Source organism: Heloderma suspectum, chromosome 4 (genome assembly GCF_057233095.1).
Source record: "Heloderma suspectum isolate Gila_16-S chromosome 4, 16-S_ref, whole genome shotgun sequence".
NCBI lineage: Eukaryota > Metazoa > Chordata > Lepidosauria > Squamata > Helodermatidae > Heloderma > Heloderma suspectum.
Window position 1 is genome coordinate 131,636,985 of NC_139461.1, and position 23,785 is coordinate 131,660,769.

General features: G+C 44.4%; 1 protein-coding gene across 2 annotated transcripts in view; it reads right to left on the reverse strand.

Annotated features, from left to right (window-relative positions):
- The window catches only part of BASP1 (brain abundant membrane attached signal protein 1), a 96,337-nt gene that overhangs the window by 19,000 nt on the left and 53,552 nt on the right, over positions 1-23,785 (reverse strand). Inside the window, exon 2 of one of the 2 annotated variants that reach the window (XM_084850559.1) lies at positions 18,595-18,763. The exons of the other annotated variant lie outside the window; for it this stretch is intronic. Coding sequence (XP_084706685.1) covers positions 18,595-18,618 — 24 coding nt within the window. The 5' untranslated portion in view covers positions 18,619-18,763. The remainder of the gene's footprint in view (positions 1-18,594; positions 18,764-23,785) is intronic. 2 annotated transcript variants of the gene reach the window in all.

The window sequence follows — 23,785 nt, forward strand, 5'->3', positions numbered from 1 at the left end:
CACTGTGGAGGCTCTATCATCATAGCCTCTGATGTTAGCCAAACTATGCAGGAAGGAGCTTATGAGGTAGCATGGACTGCTCCCATGTCATGAAGGTGATGAGACAAGCATCACTTTGGCGGTTTCGATTTTGAGGGGATAACCGCTTTTCTTTGTGGTTTCCCAAGCCTTATCAATTTCAGTAACATTCATCTTGGGTTTTTCCTCTGATTTGGGTGAAAAACCCTGCAACTCAAATTTTGGGTAAATCTAGAATTCACACTATGGTTGGTTTCCAGTTGTGCAATTGAGACCTTTCCCACCAAATAAAGAGGGCTCTGGTGTATGAGTGAATCTTGTAAAATGAAAATATTAGTATTAACTGACAGCGATAAATAGGAAACGGCAGAAATAATTTGGGACAACATGACAAAAACGATTGAGCATGACTGAGCCAAGGTTCTCATTGATTACAATGGAGAAGTTGAGCATATGTATAACTGTCTCCCACTGAAATCAAACAGACTTTAAAGGGATTTATTTTGGCTGGATCATGCTCGTGTTTGGAAATGATACATCCTCAAAAAAGTTGCTTTCCTTAGGATTTTGGGTTTAAATTCTGAAGCTGGATATCCAGCTGTGCTGTAAGAATGTTTATATGTCGACAAAGTAAACACTGTTTAAAAGATGCTTGCTTACAGAGAACATTTGAATATGAGTGGTTGAGCAAGAGGAAGTTCAAACCAGCTTAAAGCATCCAGAGCTGGCGGGAGGTTACAGAGAGTTAGGAAATTCACAGCTAAGGTTCCACAATAAACAGTCACTTTTCTATATCACACATATATAGGTTCCTCCTTTTCCCTGTATGGCATGCTGGTAAGTTTATCTCATGCTTGTTCTCAGAAAGAGTTTACTTTGAAACTCAAAAGTTTCAACTTCACAGTCTGAATTACTAGATTCTCAGTGGTTCAAAGCAATGTTGCTGTAAACATGCCATGGAGGATTTAGCTGTTTGAAGTTGCATTCCCGTCATAGTTGCAAAACAACAGACTTCTCCTACAGCTTCAAGCGGCAGAATCTGAGCATGTCTTCCCACACCTTCCATCTTAAAAATATTTAGTTTCAGTCAGTCTTATCCATAATTCAGGGAATCTATATATCGATCATTGATAATTTAGTTTAATCGGGAAATGGGGTATTCGTTTCTTAATTCCGTACTAGCCTGCCTCCTCAACTGCTTGAGATGGCTTATGACTTCACAGTGGTATTATGAAGTGGTCAGGTAGTCCGCTTTAGGGCTGACTGAGGTACAGCATGAACATTTGCTCAGTAGCAAATCCCACTGACTCCAATAGGACTTATACCCATAGACATGTACACAGGACTGCACCCTATCAGCATGATCCTGTCCTCCAGTTACACCTGCTGGGCCAGAGAAGATTGCTCTCAAACCCCTTGCAGTGGCAGATCACAACACTACACTGACAGGAGAAAAAAATTCATACCAGGGTAGCAATATCCTTGTACCAGCAGGAGACTGTAACCCTTATGCTGGCAGGACTCCACCAACACAAAGAAAAAAATTTGATGGACTGATGGGGTCAAAGTAGAAAGTCAGAATCCTGTACCCACTCAAGGTTGGTCCCGTTCCCCTACTGCCAGCATAGCATTACATCTGCAAACTTAAAATTCCTGTATCTCCCCCTGCACCAAGCCCCACCTGCAACACACCTTTCACATCCTCTGTCCCTCTAGCCACAATGGAGGAGAGGATTTCCACTAATTCCACAGCACAACATCAAGAGTATACAAGAAAGATCCAGCTGGAGAACAAGGATCTCTCGTATCAAAATGCACAGCATGGAGCCACCTTGCTCTGCCCCTTGTGTGAGGACTAGAATCAGGCAACTGGCAAAAATGGGGCTAATGCACAAAAAGAGCATTTGGCGCATGAAGAGCAATAAAAAATGAATGGCGGATTAATAAAATGTGTCTTCTCAGTATCCTTAGAGCGGCCTTCCCCAACCTGATGTCCTCCAGACGTTTTGAACTTCAACTTCCATCAGCCCCAGCTAGCATGGCCAATCGTCAGGCATTCTGGGAGTTGTAATCCAAAACATCTGGAGGGTACAAGGGTTGGGGAAGATACCCTGCTTCAGAGCATCAGCACCCACCAGGAATGCCAACTCCACTGCTGCAACAAGAGATGGCAGTGTCTTCCATATGGAAGTCAACAGGGCAAGTATGGAGTCTGCAGTAAGGGGGCACCTGATGCTAATACCCAAATACAGGTAAGCTCCCAGGATGGACAGGTGAGGGCAGTGGGGAGCACAGTGACCTCTGCTGGTGAATACTAGGCACTCCTGTTGACACTGCTGGCCAAAGACTCATTACTCATTTTCCCTGGCAGAATATCCCTGTATACTCTTATACTCTGTATACTCCCTGGAGACAGAGTTCCAATGCAGCTCCTTACAGAGGATGAGTATGCTGTCTCAATATTTCCCCGAATAGGTCAACCCACAAACAGAGAGATCAGGGGAACTGCCAGCAGGAGAACAGGGAACTAGGCTGAGGCATGAGGAATGGGAAAGCACCAAAGTAATCGCACTCTTTCTCGCTTACTCAACCATCACCTAGGGTGTTTCCTGATGGGGCATTTCGCATGCAATCGCCCTGCCTCATTAATGGAATTTTATGAGGGCCCAGACATTGTCATATTCCACTTGTAACTCTCCTGTGTCTTCCCACAGCTTCTTCTGCCTTTTTTCTTAACACACACACACACACACACACACACCGTCAAGGAGGAAAACACAGAATAGCTGCACAAAGCCTTCTGACTGGTTGCGCTGGGAGCCATCCATCTGGAAGCACCCCTGGTCACAGGAACTATCTGTTGCGGTTGCATCCCATTACTCCTCACCACCCCCATGTATCTGTTATCTCCTCACAGGCAACCAAGTTATGTTCAACGTTATTGATACATTTATTACATTTGTTGACCCACCCTTCTGCCAAACTGCTCAGGGTGGTGTAGCCCCACTCCACTTATCCTCGTAACAACTTTGTGGGGTAGGTTAGGCTGAAAGAGAGAGGGAAAGAGAGAGGCCCAGGGTCACCCACTGAACTTCATGGCTGAGAGAGGGGAGTAGAACCCAGGTCTTCTGAGTTCTACTCCCCAACACTCTACCCTCTATACCACACCGGCTCCCATGAACAGAGGCAAGGTTGTGCCCTACACAGCAAATCATACAGACCACAAGCAGTGGCCAGAGGCAGTCAACTGTTCCCCTGTGAAGTGACATTTTTGTTGTAGCAGGGTTCCCATGCCTCTCCAGAGGACGTGACTTGCAGTAATACAATAGGTACAGCATTCGCCAGCATGGAGATGCAGCGATAGTGAGAACTGGAACTTTTGTACCTGTCATACCACTCTCCCAAGCACATGGTCCTCTATGAACAAAGAGTTTGGCAACCCATTTGTCTGTGATGCTGTCAGAACTCACCCAATGCTGCTCAATAAAATGTTTGTCTATCCAGCTGCAACACTGTTCTTCTGATGATTGGCAGATGGCCCCTCCCCCATTTGCTGCTCACCTCAGTTATTTTCACGATGGAGAATACATCCTGGGAAGTGGTATAGCAACAGCTCCGTGTACCCGTCTCCAGTTCACCTTCCTCAGGCTCTGCATCTTGATTGTAACTTTGGCCCTGGGGCACTAGCAGGAATGGTGGGAGATCCCAGCATCTCAGTGTCACCCTGACTCCCTCCATCCTGATGACTGATGATGATCCAATAAACCAAGGGTGAAGAACTTCAGACCCAGTGGCCAAATCTGGCCCTCTGGGATCCCAATCCAGCCCTCCAGGGTTCCACAGAAGGCTACGCCCCTTCTTCTCCTGGCTAAACCCCCTCCCCCCCATCACTGGTTATTTGTGCAGGAGGACCACAGTTTCCCCACCCCTGGGCTACCTGAAGTGGAGGGAGGAGGTGCATAACTAGGTGCCCTGAGAAAATCATCAGCACATATTGATTGTCAATCATCCTAAAGAAAATGAAAGGGAAGGCATGCCTGGGTGAGATCAAGGGGGCTGGGGCAAATAAAGGGCATCAACCAGCATGAACAGGTCTGAAGGGGTTGGCTGGCTACCACACTGCACTTTCATGCTTCAGTATTTCTCTCTCCTTCAGAAACCAAGGCTAGGGATCAAACCTAGGAAGCCTGTGCTCTTCCTCCAAGCTATGGCTCCACACAGGGCGCCCTCAGTACTGGACTACATGGCTTGGCCAATTTTCTACAAGCATGTTATTTCACTGATAACCATCTTTTCAAAGAGTAATATAGTTATGTTTGTCACCTCAAAAATCTGCCAAATTCTTTCTAAACATGCTTTTAAGCTTCAGAGCATTTGCAATTGATGATGTTCTGACCAGCAGACTAACAGCACCAGCCTATGCATGTTTTCTTTGAAGGAAGCCCCACTGGGTTCAATGAGGCTTACTCCCTGGTATGTTTAGGACTGCAATCTCAATTCTTTCTTGATCACACAATTCAGCCTTCCTCTTTAGATCACACAGAAGAACATCATACATCATATATTTCCTGAACCCATTGAATGCTTAATAAATCAAGAGACTAAATGACAGTAAGTCTTCACCTCAAGGAATATAAAAGAAGAGTTGTTGTTTAGTTTGGTTCCTCAAATAAATGATGTGTTATTTTTTGTAAGACTTACACTTACAGAAAGTGATGCAATGATCATGGTCAAGTAACTTAAACCAGGAGTGGGCAATCTGATGCTCTTCAGTCATTTTGGATTACAACTCCTATAGTCCCTGACCATTGGCCATGCTGGCTGGGCCTGATGAGAGTTGTAGTCCAAAACATCTGGAGGGCACCAGGTTGCCCACCCCTGATCTAAACTAAGGGAGCCAGCCTCTAGCTGTCTTCACTCTGACTCTAGCTGTCTTCACCCTAGGACTGTATAGTGCATGGTGGAGTGCTCTGATGAAGACAAGGCTCAGGCCACTTCCTTGAAGGGAGAACTTTATTTATGGCCTTCCAAGCTGGAGGGCCCAGTCCTGGGGAGATGGAGTCTGCTACAGTACCTCAGTCTCCCCAGCCTTGCACAAGTCAAGAACTGCAAAATCAGGGGAGGACTCTTCCAGAGAGGTGTAGTGAACCACACTACAGGTCGTGTCAGCCTTCACATGGCATCAGCTGGCTCTAGCTCCTTCCTAAGGCATCATATGTCTATAGCTACCTTAGTATGAGAGAACATCAGCCAGTAGGGTTCACGTGAAGCTGTCCCAAGTCCTATTTGTCTGCCCTTTGAGTAAGAAGGTTTTTGACTTGACTTTGCCTGTCTTGCCTGGACTTCATCTTCTTGATCTGACCTTGCCCACCATGACTCAACTTTGCCTACCTTGACAGGACTTTATCTTGCTTGACTTTACTCCACTGGATGTCACTGGTGTCTCCTGCAAGACTTGAGTGCCCAGTGGCGCAGGACACTACCTCAAAGAGCAGGTATTTAAGGCAGGAAAAGATGGGACAAGCGGGCTGAGCATAACAAAGTCATCCTGACTTGGCAAGTAGGTTGTCACAGCAGACCATACAGAACTGGCCTGCCCTCACTTTGAAGTTTATATAACGCTCCCATCCAATTGGAATGCTGGGACTGGAGCCAATCAGATGACAACTAAGAGAAGACGGGATGGTTCTACTGCTTCCTAATCCTTCTGTGCTGGGTGAAGGGCTGATGCCTCTGTCTTAAAGGACTTGGGCTCTGGTCTAATGTGGACTGTTAACTGGCAATCCTCTCTTTCCCCCATAACAGCAGATTTTTTAAAAAGTGGGAGAAAATGTTGCCAAACCTAAGAGTGTAGGAATGCATTGGCTAAACTCTATCACACTGTTGACTGGACAAATTTTTACAGGAATATTGCAAATGCACAGCCTGGCAATTCCATCACATACTATCATGACATAGATTTGCCTACAAGGGCAGAGGTTTCTTCTGCAATTATGTCCTGAATGCCGGCCAGTGCCATAGATATTGGAGTGGGGGGATTGTTTATTGCCAGCCAGTTCCAGTGTAACAAATTCCAGGGCCAGATAAGTTCTGAATAGGAGAGCTTGCATATGCTTGTTTTAATAGCACCTAGATAAGAGTGATACAACAGTGTAATGGATCCCAGGAGCTGAAGGGGGGGGGGGACCACAGTTTTACATTAAAAATGCCCAGAGTGAATCATACACCCTGGCTACCTGCCTACTGTTGAGCAAGGCTTATCATCTGTCTTCTGTCTGATGCTTATCTCCTCGTTTACCTAGTGTGAGAATGGATACCCACATCATGCAGATCAAAGCACCCCCCAGGACAGAACTGATGATAAAAGGGTTCTGCATTCCTGAAATCCGAGTAATCACATTCACAAATTACTCTCTGAGACTGATGGGCCACTTTGATGAAAGGGTGGTCTGGATACACTGCTTTCCTTAGCCAAGGCCATGTCAGTGTGGTCAGTGAATCACCACAGACGAGAGATAAAGTTTCAGATGTGCTGGAGTGTCAGCCACTGTGACTAACGAATGAATGCCTTAGCAACAGGCTAAGCTGGAACCTAATGTCCGCACCTATCCTCCGATTACATTTTGTTTTAGTCTCTCTGTCTGTAGCCTGGAAATGTGTATGTATCACATGCATTCCTGCATACCAGAATCACAGACTCCAATTTGGTTACTGGGGTTTTGGTTTGTTTTACCCAATCAATGCCAGATTTACACTACCACACCCTTCCACTCGCACCCCCTCCGACACATTTGGAGGTCTCTGAAAAAAGAAAGGTACTGGGAATTATAGACTGGCAAAGAGGCTGAGAATCCCCAGTTCCTTCATAAAACTACGTAGGGTTCTCTGGCAACCTCTTGTTTGGATTACTGCAATGTGCTATATGTGGGGCTGCCATTGAAAATGGTCCGGAAACTTCAGCTGGTCAAAAAAAGGCAGCGAGACTGTTCACGGGAACTGGCCAACGAGATCACATTATGCCAGTGTTTTTCCAGTTGCACTGGCTGTCAGTCCATGTCCAGGCCTGCTTCAAAGTGCTGGCATTAACATTCAAAGCCCTAAATGGCTTGGGGCCAGGTTATCTGAAGGATTGCCTCCTCCCATATGGACCTGCCCAGACCCTAAGTTCATCTTCAGGGGTCCTTCTCTGGGAGCCCCTACCAAAGGAAGTGAGGTGGGTGGCTACCAGGAAGAGGGCCTTTTCTGTTGTGGCATCCCGAATGTGGAATGAGCTCCCTAGAGAGGTTCACCTGGCACCTCCGCTGTACTCCTTTCAGCGCCAGGTGAAGACCTTTTTATTTCCTCAGCATTTTAGCACTCTAGCCTTTTAGCTCTGCTGTTTTCAATCTGTATTTTAAATATCTGCATTGCTGCTAGGTTCTATTCTGGTTGTACTTTTATACTGTAGTTTTAAACTTTCATATTTTATATTGTTTTATGGTGCACTTTGTGGTTTTAATTTTTGTGAACTGCCTAGAGAGCTTTGGATATTGGGCAGTATAAAAATGAAATAGATAGATAGATAGATAGATAGATAGATAGATAGATAGACAGACAGACAGACAGACAGACAGACAGACTATTAAACCAGTCTGACTCTGTCTGTATGATATGCCCTTTGTGATAGAAAACAAGGATATCGAGATCAAACAGAGATAGTCCGTGGGATGTGGAGCATGCCTGCTCCTCACAAGAGTATTAATCAGCAAATTGCATGAGAAAATGCTGGGAAAGATATAGTTTGAGATTTGCTGTGGTAGTTCTTCTCGTGTTCAGTGGCTGCAGCTTCAGAGGCAGTGGGCCTTTCAGCACCAGTTCCTGGGGAACAACAGTGGGAGACGACTATTGCTTTCATGTCCTGCTTGTGGGCTTCATAGAGGTATCAGGTTGGCCTCTGTGAGATACAGAATGCTGGACGAGACAGGCCTTTGGTCTGATCCAGAAAGGCCCTGTTATTTTTATCTTAACAGACCTAGGATGGGTTGCACCAACAGCCGTGCCAATCCAAAACCATAAAACATGAAAGCCAGAACCATGCTCTCAAGAGAGACAGAACTTTTCTTCAGATTAAGTTTTTCAGAAAAGCAATTTCAAAAAAAGAAATCAAATAATCAGATTGACAGCTGCCCAGGGAAATGACTTGTTGTTTAAACCAACAGAGCTGGGATTTTAAAATAGAAACTATGATGACTGGGTTACAAAGTGCCTGGCCTTGCTGAAGAGATCAGGTTACACCACTTCCCTCTAACCAGGTAGCAAAATGTTTCAACAAGGTGTGGGAAAAGTTAATTCATTCAGAGGTATCACTCTGTTTTGCTCTGTGGGACTAGCACAGCTGTAAATGCTTTCATCTACAAAACATGCTGTTATTGCCAACACTGCAGAAATGATTGATTGGTGTGGTGAGTAAATGAAACAAAGCCCATGTTTAAAACTGGAGCCACAAGCTTATACCACAACCACATATAAACTGAAAGATTTACCTTTAAGACAACTGAACCTCAAGGACTACAATCCAGAAAAAGGTGTGAATGCCCCACAGAATCAACACCATTTATACACAGAATAATGCACTTCAATCCCATTTATTCCCCTTGGACTGCAGCTCAGGTTTTCTGCATTGTGCCTATTGACTCCAAAATGAACATATTCCCAGCCTGAACATCTCAGCAGGAAGTAAGTTCCAGTTAAATCCATTGGACCTAATTTCAAATAACAGTGCAATCTTCTGCATATCTAAAGGACCTAATGTGCCTGATCTCATCTGATCTCGGAAGCTAAGCAGGGTTAGCCCTGGTTAGTACTTGGATGGAGGACCGCCTGGGAATCAGGCTTCCTGCACTGAGCAGGGGGTTGGACTCAATGGTCTTGTAGGGACCTTTCAACCCTGCTATTCTATAATCTCCTCAAACTACTCAGAACTGAACCTACTGAGTTCAATGTGACTTACTCCTAGGTAGGTGTGTAAAGGATTGCACTCTTAAGTAGTCATGATTAGGGTGTATGTCAGAATACATCTGAGTACTTGTGGGTAACTGTGTACGGTTGCATGTTACTCCATAGGTACTTTTTTTCTGGAGCGGCAGGAGGGGATCTTTTCGAAGTACTGCTATGTAAGTCAATAAAATAGCAATTTTCTTTTACAGACTCTTCACACTAGATTGGAAGAGAGACCAAAAACATTATTCAATGCAACGTAAGGTTTAAAATACAGATGGGGAACATGTGGCCCTCCAGATGGTGTTGGGATTCTCACCACTGGCCAAGCTGGCTAGGGGTAATGGGAGCTGCAATCCCACAGCATCTGGAGGGCCACACTTTCCCTAATCCCAATAGAAAAGGACACATGAGTGTATGGGCAGAAAGTAGCAGGCTTCCTTTTTAACTCCTATTAAATACTCACTGCAAAACCAAAGTTTAAAATAAGCGCCAAATCTCAGAAATATGAACTTCAGACATTTTAGAATTCTGAACACTGTCAGATCACTCCTCACACGTTCAGCCAGACCATACAGTTCAGTTCTCTAATACCCATGTCAGTTCCCAGAACACACATAAGCCACTATCCCAGTATCTGAAACTCCAAAGGCCCTTATTTACCAGGAACAGTTCCAGTTTTCTAGTACTGGTCTCTCATAAATTACTGCCTGTTTTGGCAGTAAGAGTAGATAGATGATAGATAGATAGATAGATAGATAGAGCTCAAATCAGTGTGTTAAATCCCTGAGTGCAATTGGAGGCAGCTCTTCTCTAGTGAACATGCATCTAAATCCAAAAGTATGACCACCAGGGCACCCTGCAGGGCACAGCCTGCTAATTCACCAGCTGAAGTTGATGAGGTTAACTTTGAACTGTTGATAGAACATTACAGGCCGGATATGTTCTAGTTCTGGGCTATTATATCATTCAGCAAAAGGAACACCCTCCCTGCTTTTAAATCATTTCAGGACAGGCTACTGCAGAGGAAACGAATACCAGTCGCAGTGCATGGTGAAGGACCTACAGCAATGCACAATAGTTAGAATCATTCAACACTTGTGGGCAGGGGACCCATCACACAAATGGCTTCTCTTACAACTTGTTCCATTTTATTTATTTTCAGTACATATATCCTGCCTGCCTTCATACGTGTCCAGGCTGCTGGCTATTTGTCGATTTCTCATCAGCAGTCAAATCACCAATATAATGTAAGAATGGGCCCCCTAAAATGGGCCCTGGGTTGGCCTGGCTGTGCACCACTGAGGATATTTTGCAGTGGGATTGTCCATATAGTCCTAATACAGGGACTTCAATAAAGGAACGGCTCCAAGAATCAGAAACAGGAGGGCAGTCACTCTAGAACATTCCCCACGGTGTCTTTCCCCATCACTGAGTCACTCAGAGACTGGGTTCACATAACATGCTAACCCACACTCAGTGGTTGAGTGTGGGTTGTTTTGAACCGTGGGTTGTTTCTTGAACCACAGGTTAAGTGTGTTGTCTGAACGCAGCACGTTTTGTGCAGGGTGGGTTATCTGAATGTAGCGCAGTTTCAGCAGGATGGCTTGTTAACCACCCTGAACAACCCAGCAACAAACCATGGTTCTCAAGGTGGCATGTTCAAGAAAAATAAGCCATACTGCATGGTTAACAAGGCACCCTGGCTGTGTTCAGACAACATGATAACCCACAGTTCAACAAACAACCCATGGTTCAAAACAACCCAAACTCAGCCACTGAATGTGGGCTAGCATCTTGTGTGAACAGCCCCTAAGACCTTACCTAAGGGGTCTTTCCACACAACTATTTTTCTCCTCACCTCTCCCCTCCAGCTCCCCCTTAGCAGTTCTTTTGCTTCCCCCGCCAGCTCTCTTGTTGCCACTCTTGCCTCCTTAATGGTCCATGATTCTCATCACACTGTTGTTGCTAGGGCCGTTCATGGTCCCAGATAATGGTCTGCAGGCAAATGATGCTTCTACATTGTAAGCAAGCTTTGGTCTACTCGGTGCCTCAATGGGAGACTGACTCTGAGCCCCCTGTCAGTAATTTCCTCACATCTACGTCATTTCCTTACATATATTTTACTGATGTAGCCAACTTTTTACTCCATGCATTATCAGTAGGCTCTCTAGTAAAAACATTTCACATACAACATCTTCAGCATAGTGATGAAACCCTATAGTATGATGAGGCTCAATACTGACACCTACAGTGTCTGCAATTTTGCACCCCTGCAGTGAAGCCTGAATAAGCATATATCCTGCGCTTTGTCTCTGAATAAATATCCACAGTTAATCTCTTTTTTCACATTACTAACACTAGCTGAAACTGGTTAGCTCTTTTGCCATGTAAGTTCAGAGTCATTAGGGAGGTGCATCTAGCTGCTAAATAATTTTCTGATTTGCTGGGTAGATAGAATAGAATCATAGAATAGCAGGGTTGGAAGGGGCCTACAAGGCCATCGAGTCCAACCCCCTACTCAATGCAGGAATCCAAGTCAGAGCATCCCTGACAGATGGCTGCCCAGCCTCGTCTTGAACGCCTCCAGTGTGGGAGAGCCCACCACCTCCCTAGGTAATTGGTTCCATTGTCGTATTGCTCTTACAGTCAGGAAGTTTTTCCTGATGTTCAGCCGGAATCTGGCTTCCTGTCACTTGAGCCCATTATTCCGTGTCCTGCACTCTGGGATGATCGAGAAGAGATCCTGGCCTTTCTCTCTGTGACAACCTTTCAAGTACTTGAACAGAACTATCGTATCTCCCCTCTTCTCAAGGCTAAAAATGCCCAGTTCTTTCAGTCTCTCCTCACAGGGCTTTGTTTCCAGTCCCCTGATCATCTTCGTTGCCCTCCTCTGAACCCTCTCTAGTTTGTCTGCATCCTTCTTAAAGTGTGGTGCCCAGAACTGGACACAGTACTCCAGATGAGGCCTAACCAGTGCTGAGTAGAGGGGAACTAGTACTTCCCGGGATTTGGAAACTATGCTTCTATTAATGCAGCCCAAAACAGCATTTGCCTTTTTTGCAGCCACATCACATTGTTAGCTCATTTTCAGCTTGTGATCCACAACAATTCCAAGATCCTTCTCGCTTGTAATGTTGTTGAGCCATGTATCCCCCATCTTGTAACTGTGCATTTGGTTTCTTTTTCCTAGGTGCAGAACTTGGCATTTATCCCTATTAAATGCCATTCTGTTGTTTTCTGCCAGGCGCTCCAGTCTATCCAGATCACTTTGAATTTTGTTTCTGTCTTCCAAAGTATTAGCTATCCTGCCCAGTTTGGTGTCATCTGCAAATCTGATCAGCATTCCCTGCACCTCCTCCTCCAAGTCATTAATACAAATGTTGAAGAGCACTGGGCCCAGGACTGAGCCCTGCGGTACCCCACTCATTACCTCTCCCCAGTTTGAGAAGGTTCCATTGATAAGCACTCTTTGAGTCCGATTCTGTAGCCAACTGTGGATCCACCGGATCGTTGTTTCATCTAGCCCACTTTGAGCTCGTTTGCTCATCAGGAGATCATGGGGCACTTTGTTGAAAGCTTTGCTGAAGTTGAGGTATATGATGTCTACAGCATTCCCAAGGTCCACAAGGGAGGTTACTTGATCAAAACATGAGATCAGATTCGTCTGGCAGGACTTGTTTTTGACAAATCCATGTTGGCTTCGAGTAATCACTGCATTGTTTTCAAGGTGCTTCCAGATGGATTGCTTTATCATCTGCTCCAGAATTTTCCCAAGGATTGATGTCAGACTGACTGGTCTGTAGTTCCCAGGTTCCTCCTTTTTACCCTTTTTGAAGATAGGGACAACATTAGCCCTCCTCCAGTCATCTGGTACTTCCCCCATCCTCCATGATTTCTCAAAGAGAACAGACAGCGGTTCTGAGAGTTCTTCTGCCAGTTCCTTTGTCAGATACCTGACATCAAAAATAGAGCTTATCTCTCCAAAATAACAGTCCATCTCTTACAGGGTTAGCTTTGCCTATACTCCAATTCCCATAAATATGTGAGACCACCCCCAGTCTTCCTCTTCCTGGAAGCATCTAATCAGCATTCCAATGACACTCTCTCTCAGAACCTCCTCTCTGCAAGGAACTCTGCATATGGTCTGAAATCCAAGATTCTACTCAAGTAGGCAATATATAACTAGCTAAGCTAGATTGTCTTTTTTATTTGGAATTTTGTGTGATTGTTGCCTTCCTTTTTTTCTTGCTTCCCCCAAATAAACTCCTTTTTATAACTTGACATTCGGTTGCATTGTTTTAAAAAGAAATTCCTCACTAAAACTTTCCCCATGTGCAAGGCAGCCTGGATACTATGGTATTAGGAAATTTCACAAGGTTTTGTTAAGTTCTGTGTCTTCTGGGCTTTCAGCAGGTAAATCCAAAGCACCTTTCTTTTTTTACTTTTCCTTGGCATTTGGGTGAAGAGAGAGGTCCTTGGCAGAAGGGGTTCAAAATTCCCCAAGCTACTGAACAGATTATGGGCATCTCTAGATGAGCAATTTATTGCATGCTTGTGATTGGCCACTCACAGAAGTTTTGTGGGTCCTTTACATGATATCGTCACCTTCAGGACATCTCCCACGCTATTTCCTGCTTATCCCGCTTTCAAAAAGGTCAGAGATAAGCTGGCATTTTTTTAAAAACCGGAGATACCAGCGTGAAATGCCGGCATAGCGCTATAATTTGGTCATTAGATGGTGCTGTTTCATTGAAAATATAGAAAGCTCAGCAAGGGTGGGGGAGGGAGGACGTTTTCAATTCTACCTCACATGTTTGTTGTCTAAAGGAGCCCGTCTTAATTGCACCACGGAAACAGAAGCAGAAAGCCCGGTAAGACTGTGGGATTGTTCCATAATGTAGAGAAGCCCTATGGTGCATTATGATAGGTGGCAGCCTATCGTAATTCTTTTTTGGACGAATCCTTGTAAACAAAGGGATCTGCCCATAGGGAAAGTTCCCCTCTCCTCAGATCTATAACAAGCACAAAACTGGGTATTTTCCATTCATGTTGAATTCTTGTGTGCATAGGAAACCCACAACACTCCTAGTTTTCTTTTGCATTTAAGTTTTCAGTTACACCTGTTCTCCAGTTACAACTCATGGCAGGTTTTCATCTGGGTTCTGGCCAAAACCAATGCCCTTTGCTTACATCAATGGAAGAAAAGAGCAAGTTCCTCTCCAGGCTAAAGAACCGAACCAGAGTTTCATGCTTGCACTGAAACCAGGTGACATTTTTCTCTCTCTCTGTTTGTCCAACTGCCACCAATAGTGGATCAAATTCTTCTATTCTTTTTCCCACATTCATGTATGTTAGATTAAGGTTCATAGTCATCAACTAGCTTGGATATTTGAGGCATGAGGTATTGAGTATCAAGCATATTAAACGGCTTGCAAACACACCTGGGCAGTACAAGAGGACTTAGGATGCCTGGGAAAATGTGGGTGTCAAAAGATTTTTTTTTTTTTTAAATGAAGGTCAAATTGTATAATATCATCTACCCCAGCTGCAATACTAGGTGGAGCAAAAGGACTGTGGGTGGCCACAACAATGCCATGGTGTGAATGACATACTGTTTCCCCTTAGCAACTACGCAGCATCACACTGATGCTGCTTAAGCCCAGGACTTCCCTTCTCCCTTCCAGTCGAAACAAGGCTAGCGCCCAACCTATTTCTGAAGCTCATACAATGCAGGGTGCTCTTGGCCAATACCTCTCAGGTTGCTACCTCTCCTCCCTGACAGTTCAAATGGTCTCTCTGCCAGCTCATTTGCATAACAAACCACTCCCATAAGTGGTCTATGCAGTGTAATGTAAGACAAGAGTACTTGTGGAAGTCTCCGGGCTGCACTGGAGATGTGGCAACCTCCATTTACACAGACCTGGTTCACATGTTATGACAAGCCACGTAGGTTAATTTACCTGTGGGGCTTATCGTTGCAGACCAGCCAGCATCTCTAAAATGCGAGCTTGTTGTGTCATGTGAACCCAGCCAGGGTGGGATGTTGGCATGGTTAACAAACCACCCACAACCCCAAAACAGCTTATGGACGTCTGCAAATATCGTTGTACAATATTATGCCTTACACAGAGGAAACCCACTCCTGTAAACATGTTGTGTGCAAATAAGCTGAAAGAAAGCCAACCAGATCAGAGGGCCTGCACCTACTCTATAGTAAAAAATGAAAAGAAAAAGCTGTAGCTGCTAGACACAGATTTAAAAGCAATGTCTGTTTTGGCCCAGAATGTATAGCTAGATCACGGAGAAGGGGAATGACTTGGCTCAACAATACTACAAGCGAGAAGGATCTTGGAGTTGTTGTGGATCACAAGCTAAATAAGAGCCAACAATGTGATCTGGCTGCAAAAAAGGCAAATGGTATTTTGGGCTGCATTAATAGAAGCATAGCTTCCAAATCCCGGGAAGTACTAGTTCCCCTCTACTCAGCACTGGTTAGGCCTCATCTGGAGTACTGTGTCCAGTTCTGGGTGCCACACCTTAATAAGAATGCAGACAAACTGGAGAGGGTTCAGAGGCAGGCAACAAAGATGATCAGGAGACTGGAAACAAAGCCCTGTGAGGAGAGACTGAAAGAACTGGGCATTTTTAGCCTTGAGAAGACTGAGGGGAGATAGGATAGCACTCTTCAAGTACTTGAAAGGTTGTCACAGAGAGGAAGGCCAGGATCTCTTCTCGATCATCTCAGAGTGCAGGACACAGAATAATGGGCTCAAGCTACAGGAAGCCAGATTCCGGCTGAACATCAGGAAAAACTTCCTGACTGTTCTAGCAATACAACAATGGAACCAATTACCTGGGGAGGTGGTGGGCTCTCCCACACTGGAGGCATTCAAGATGAAGCTGGACAGCCATCTTTCAGGGATGCTTTTTCCTGCACTGAGCAGGGGGTTGGACTCAATGGTCTTACAGGCCCCTTCCAACCTGACTATTGTATGATTCTATGACTTGGAATGTCAGAGTTTAGAGCATGAAGTTGGTATGGAGCAAATAAGATGAGCAATACATTAGCAAAATATAAAGGTAGATATGGACTGGGAATGCCATTTTATCTGTCTGCCCATTTGGGACACAGTCCTCCAAAAGGCTGTTCTGTTGCAAGCCTGATTGAAATGGGAGCTGCGCAACTGGATGGGAATTTTTCTTTCCTGGCATTGGCATGTCACAGATGCTTTGGCTGCTTAATACCTATAGATAGTGTGTCAAGACTACATAAGGAAACCTAGTATTTAATCCCACTAAAGCAGGAGGAGGAGTGTATAGCTCTCCAGATGTTGTTTGGCAGAAATTCCCATCATCCACTGCCTATGCTGGCTAGGGCTGATGGGAGTTGCAGTCCTCTAACATCAGGAAGATCAAAGGTATCCATCCCTGTACTGAAGTGAATAGAAACTGGACATTACTCCCTTTTTGACTTTTTTTTTTAATCTGAGTCATAAAATTAAATGCACTGCTTTTAGAAAGGGAAATTAATATATCAGACACAGTTCAATTGCTCTAGAACACAGCACAAAATATATTTCTGTTTTCAGGTCACTCGAAGCTCATTTACTCTTCTTTTCTTTCCACTTAGCTTTCAACTGGCATTTATCAGCAGTTCATGAATCGCAAATATTCAAAATGCAAATACTAACGAGAAAGGATTGGTTATTTTTGGTCTTTCATTGGTTCCAGTTCTTTGGGTGTGTTAAGGCACCAGCGCAATATGAACCCTGCTTTGCTGGAAGAACTACTTCTGTTGGCCCTGTGTACAGGTGTCATGAACACATCTAGATAATTGTTATTAAGACACAACATTCAAAATCCATACATTTGTGGGGACAAACATATGTTTGCAAACATGGGCATCACATGCATCTATTTGTTAAGGAAGCCAGGACTGACTCTGACTTAATGGATACTGTTACGAATACTGTCTTGTATACTGTTAGCCAAGTATACTAATAGCATACCTGGGGTTTTCACCGCATGGTGTTTGAAAAGTCCCTTAGTTTATGCCCAAGACCCATTCCAGTACAACAAAAAAGAGGCATGTGAACTCATTGTGCAAGGAGGCTTTTTTCACAGAGCTGTCTGTTTGCTTGTTTTAATTGTATCGTTCATATAACTCCAGGCCTGAAAACTGGATTTAGCCAGGTGGAGTGGGCAGGGTGAAGGCAAGCCCAAGCCTTCCTCCCCATAAGCCTCGTGCATGAAATCACCCATACTGTTTTGGTATGTACTCACCAGATCAGTCTATTGGGGTTACATATCAGCCCAAGGAATGTGTCCTTAACCATTTCTTTCATTCTGTTCTTGAATGTATGAAGCTGCCTTATATTGGGCCAAATCACTGGTCCCATCCAGCCTGCCCTGTGTTGCCTACTTGGACTCACAGCTACAGAGGAAGAGCCCTGATAGATCAGACTAAAGGCCTATCTAGTACAGCATTCTTTTTCCCCAGAAGGGCCAACCAGCTGCCCTTGGGAAGCCCATACGCAAAACATGAATGCAACAGCACCCTCCTGCCATTATGGCAGTATCAGTCCCATTATATCTGTCCCATTATGACTGATATTCAGAAGCATGGTGCCTCTGACCCTGGAGGAAGCATATGGACACCATGACTAGTAGTCACTGATAGCCTTAACCTCCATGAATGTATCTAATCTCCCTTCTAAAGTTCCCCAAGGTCTCAGGCAAAGGTCCCTTTCCCAGCCCTGCTATCTGAGATTCTTTCACTGGAATCTGGATCCTCCTATATGTTAACAAAGCCTGGGCTCTGCAACTGAGCTATGGGCCCTTTGTTTTGTTCTTGGCCTTTTTCCCCTATTCACAGAGACAACCTTCAGAAATCACTGGAGTCACATTCCTAAGGCAAGTTAATCAATTAGCAAAAGAATTCCCATCTTTCCACCTTCCACCTTGAGTCACAAGGAGAGGAGGAGGAGGAGGAGGAGGAGGAGGAGGAAGAAAGAAAGAAAGAAAGAAAGAAAGAAAGAAAGAAAGAAAGAAAGAAAGAAAGAAAGAAATGGACCCTTCAGACTCTCACTCCCTCTCAGCATTCCTACTCATCTGAGCAACCCTGTGCCCCAATCAGTCATGTTCAGAAACCACAAGAATGCCATTCCAATCTCAGTGCTTCCCTTCTCACTTCCTTATCTGATTTTTGTGGGCTTATTTTAATGCATTTACTGAGATTTCTAAGAGGAAAATATAAATCTTGTATTGGCATCAGTACAGTTCTTCTATGGAGTTTGAAAAAAGGCAGCCCATGGTGGCCTGGCAAGATTAGAAGGTTCATGTACTCCTGTTGTTTTTAATAAGAAGACTTTGGTTGAAAGAGGATTAACTTTAATTTTAGAAACCAGGCACAGATTTGGGCATTGCGGGTGAAGTTATCAAAGGCCTTAGTTGTGGCCTGACGTTGCTGACAGAAAAGTATAATTCTCCCACTGACTTCAAAAAGTATATGATCCAAGTTCATAGGGCACAGAACTGAGCAACTTCTCATACACAGTTTTGACATTATTGATCCTTTCTCTGACAGTTTTTACTTACAACACTTATCGCATTTATCTTCATAGTAGAACTATGAAACAGCTCCTTAATGTTCCCATTTTACAGATTCAGAGCTGAGGCTTAGGGTGCTTCCAGATGGATGGCTCCTGGCACTACCAGTCAAAAGACACTGTACAGCTGTTCTGTCTTTCCCTCCTTAACAGATGTTCTGTGGTAAGAAAAAAGATGGAAGAAGTTGGTGGGAAAACATAGGAAGGTTACAAATGGAATACCACAATGCTTGGACCCCCTGTAAAATTCTGTGAACGAGGCAGACCGATCACACAATAAGAGCCTTGTCTGGAAGCATCCTTAGAAATACTCGTATGCCCAAACTGTTAATAACAAAAAATGAAATAGTGGTATGCCCAAGGCCACCCAGTGAATCCAGGGTGGTAGGATAGGGTTCCCCTTCATGGATCACTGCCTTGTTGTGGCAAAGGGGCTTGCGTAACTCAGTGAAGCCATAAGCTATGCCGTGCAGGGCCACCCAAGATGGACAGGTCATGGCAGAGAGTTCTGACAAAATGTGGTCCACTGGAGAAGGAAATGGCAACCCACTCCAGTATTCTTGCCAAGAAAACCCCATGGAACGTATCACAAGGCAAAAAGAGATGACGCCGGAAGATGAGACCCTCAGGTCGGAAGGTGTCCAATATACTACTGGGGAAGAGCAGAGGGTATCTCCAAGTAGCGCCAGAAAGAGTGAAGTGGCTGGGCCAAAGCCGAAAGGACACTCAGCTGTGGATGTGTCTGGTGGTGAAAAGAAAATCAGATGCTGTAAAGAACAACATTGTTTAGGAACCTGGAATGTCAGATCAATGAATCAAGGTAAGCTGGAGGTGGTCAAACATGAGATGGCAAGATTGAACATCGACATCTTGGGAATCAGTGAACTAAAATGGACAGGCATGGGCAAATTTAATTCAGGTGACCGTCATATCTACTATTGTGGGCAAGAATCCCTTAGAAGAAATGGAGTAGCGCTCATAGTCAACAAAAGGGTGGGAAAAGCAGTACTGGGGTACAATCTTAAAAATGATAGAATGATCTCAGTACGAATCCAAGGCAAACCATTCAACATCACAGTAATTCAAGTCTATGCCCCAACCACTGATGCTGAAGAAGCTGAGGTTGATTGGTTCTATGAAGACCTACAACACCTTCTAGAACTAACACCAAAAAAAGATGTCCTCTTCATCATAGGGGATTGGAATGCTAAAGTAGGAAGTCAAGAAATCACTGGGATAACAGGCAGGCATGGCCTTGGTGTACAAAATGAAGCAGAAGAAAAGCTAATAGTTTTGCCAAGAGAACACGCTGATCATAGCAAACACTCTTTTCCAACAGCACAAGAGACGACTCTACACATGGACATCACCAGATGGTCAATATCGAAATCAGGTTGATTATGTCCTTTGTAGCCAAAGATGGAGAAGCTCTATACAGTCAGTCAAAACAAGACCTGGAGCTGACTGTGGCTCAGATCATGAGCTTCTTGTTGCAAAGTTTCGGCTTAAATTGAAGAACGTAGGGAAAACCACTAAACCATTCAGGTATGACCTCAATCATATCCCTTATGAATATACAGTGGAGGTGAGGAATAGATTTCAGGGATTAGACCTGATAGACAGAGTGCCTGAGGAACTATGGACGGAGGTCCGTAACATTGTTCAGGAGGCAGCAACTCAACCCATCCCAAAGAAAAAGAAATGCAAGAAAGCCAAGTGGCTTTCTGATGAGGCTTTACAAGTAGCTGAGGAAAGAAGGGAAGCGAAAAGCAAGGGAGAAAGGGGAAGATATATCCAACTGAATGCAGAGTTCCAGAGAATAGCAAGGAGAGACAAGAAGGCCTTCTTAAATGAACAATGCAAAGAAATCGAGGAAAACAATAGAATGGGAAAGACTAGAGATCTCTTCAAGAAAATCGGAGATCTCAAGGGAACGTTTTATGCAAAGACGGGCATGATAAAGGACAAAGAAGGCAGGGACCTAACAGATGCAGATGAGATTAAGAAGAGGTGGAAAGAATACATAGAAGAACTATACAGGAAAGATCTGAAAGTCCCTGATAGCCATGATAGTGCGGTCACTGAACTTGAGCCGGACATCCTCGAGAGTGAAGTCAAGTGGGCCTTAGGAAGCATTAGTAACAACAAAGCTAGCGGAGATGACAGTATTCCAGCTGAGCTATTTAAAATCCTAAAAGATGATGCTGTTAAAGTGCTGCATTGAATATGCCAACAAATTTGGAACACTCAACAATGGCCGCAAGACTGGAAAAGGTCAGTTTACATTCCAATTCCAAAGAAGGGCAACGCCAAAGAGTGTTCAAACTACCGCACCATTGCGCTCATTTCACATGCCAGCAAGGTGATGCTCAAAATCCTACAAGCTAGGCTTCAGCACTATGTGAACCGAGAACTACCGGAAGTACAAGCTGGGTTTCGAAGAGGCAGAGGAACTAGAGATCAAATCGCCAACATTCACTGCATCATGGAGAAAGCAAGAGAATACCAGAAAAACGTCTATTTCTGCTTCATTGACTACGCTAAAGCCTTTGATTGTGTGGATCACAACAAACTGTGGCAAATTCTGAAAGTGATGGGAGTACCAGACCACCTTACCTGTCTCCTGAGAAACCTGTACGAGGGTCAAGAAGCAACATTAAGAACCAGACATGGAACAACCGAGTGGTTCAAAATTGGGAAAGGAGTACGACAAGGCTGCATATTGTCACCCTGCTTATTTAACTTATATGCAGAGTACATCATGAGAAATGCCGGGTTGGATGAATCAGAGGTCGGAATTAAGATTGCTGGGAGAATTATCAACAACCTCCGATATGCAGACGATACCACCCTAATGGCAGAAAGCGAAGAGAATCTAAAGAGCCTGTTGTTGAGGGTGAAAGAGGAGAGTGCAAAAGCTGGTATGAAACTCAACATTAAAAAAACTAAGATCATGGCATCTGGCCCTATCACTTCCTGGCATATAGAAGGGGAAGAAATGGAAGCAGTGACAGACTGTAGCCATGAAATTAAAAGACGCTTGCTCCTTGGGAGGAAAGCTATGGCACACCTAGACAGCATAGTAAGAAGCAGAGACATCACCTTGCCGACAAAGGTCCATCTAATCAAAGCTATGGTTTTCCCAGTAGTAATGTATGGCTGTGAGAGCTGGACCATAAGGAAGGCTGAGCGCCGAAGAATTGATGCTTTCAAACTGTGGTGCTAGAGAAGACTCTTACGAGTCCCCTGGACTGCAAGGAGGTCAAATCAGTCCATCCTAAAGGAAATCAACCCTGACTGCTCATTGGAAGGACAGATACTGAAGCTGAAGCTCAAATATTTTGGCCACCTAATGCGAAGAGAAAACTCTCTGGAAAAGACCCTGATGCTGGGAAAGACTGAAGGCAAAAGGAGAAGGGGACGGCAGAGGATGAGATGGCTAGATAGCATCACCGATGCAATGAATATGAACTTGAGCACACTCCGGGAGAGAGCGCAGGACAGGAAGGCCTGGCGTGCTATGGTCCATGGGGTCACGAAGAGTCGGACATGACTGAACGCCTGAACAACAACAAGGATAGGGTTAGGGTTGCCCTTTTGTATTTAACTAAGGTCTTCTGCCTTTAATTACTATATAATATATTGAACTTTAGGAGATAGTTTTTCAGTTGCATTTCTCCATGTAAGGAAATACCTCTCTGCTAAATTTTACCTATTAGCCAGCTGTGAAAGGCATAGGAATCCTAATACAAAAAAAATATCAATGCTTGTAGTTCAACAAGGGGATGAAATTTGATCTGTGAAGTCTAAGTGTATTCTCTGGTTGTCACCCTGAATAGATTGTCTCTGGTTGCCTATTTTTGTCTCATTAGAGATAAAGATCAGAGATGAAAATAGTAGTCAGATGCAAAAGAGAACAGGGCTCCTGGACCTGTCATACAGGGCTGAAAGAAGCCACACCTGCGGAAATTCCTGCATCTGCAATCCTAAAAGCTACCGCAGCCCTTGCCCTCCTTTGCATCTGGTCTTCCTAAACAGATATCTGAGAGAGTGCCTTCTCCCTTATCAGCCTATATCCCTGAGGTCGAGGCACTCCTTCATCTTTGGAGTCCACTTGGACCGGAATGTATTGGCTCCGTCTGTGGAACTCCCTGCCTGTTGATGTCAGGCAGGCACCAACATGGTTTTGTTTTCAGCACTAGCTGAAGATATCTTTATTTAAACAAGCCTTCTTTGATTGCCAACCCATGGTTTTATTGACATCATCTGAATTTAAATATTTTAATTCTGTATTTTGATCCTTTCCCCCTTCTTTTACTGTGCGCCACTTGGGAATTTTCTCAGGTATAAAGAGTGGTATATAATTCCTGTAAATAAATAAATGAACAGCAACAACATCAGCACTGCAGCCTGAAACTGTGGGTGCTCTTGCCCTGGAAGTTTATTTATTATTCTCGTAGCGGACTCTTCCTCCTTGGAGATAAGAGCAGCTAACAACTGGCTCTTGTGGCCTATCCAAGTAGCTTGCTTAGCTTCAGCAAGAATCGGCACCACACATCTCCTGACCTGGCCATATTCAGAGCCTTGCATTCGGGCAGGGGAAAGGTGTTAACTTGTTCACCTTCCTTCCTCAACCAGTGTCATAAGGCAAAGATGTGCTTCGCTCCGGATCAAGAAAGCAGAGTCGCTCTGCGATTAGGTATTCAAAAAAACTAGCATTTGCCCCATGAGGGGCAAATGGGGCAGAGAAGCAGAAGCAGCATGGAACCAGCTCATATCATCTTCTCTCTCTTTCTCTCTCTCCTCTTGTGGTAAGGCTTACTGTGAATATCTTTGGAGGAAAGGGGGCATTTCTTGCACACCGACCTTTCCCCTGGGTTTGGAAATTGTAGCAGGAAGGCAATAATGGTTTTCCTGCTTTGGCCATAAAATCACTGCCAGAAGACTGGAATGAATGGAATGCATTCCAAAATACAGCACCCTAGGGAGCAATCCCTAAGACGCAACTGCTGCTGCTGGATGGTTAAGAGCAGCATCCACATTCCAAGCATTCTGCTGCCAGAGGATTAACTCACAGTCCGCCTTAAACTACACATTGGTGTAGGATCAGCCTTAGGCCACAGACCTTTTGAAGACTTCAAGGAAAATTTAACAAGGGGGGAAAAAGAGATCAGAAAGAG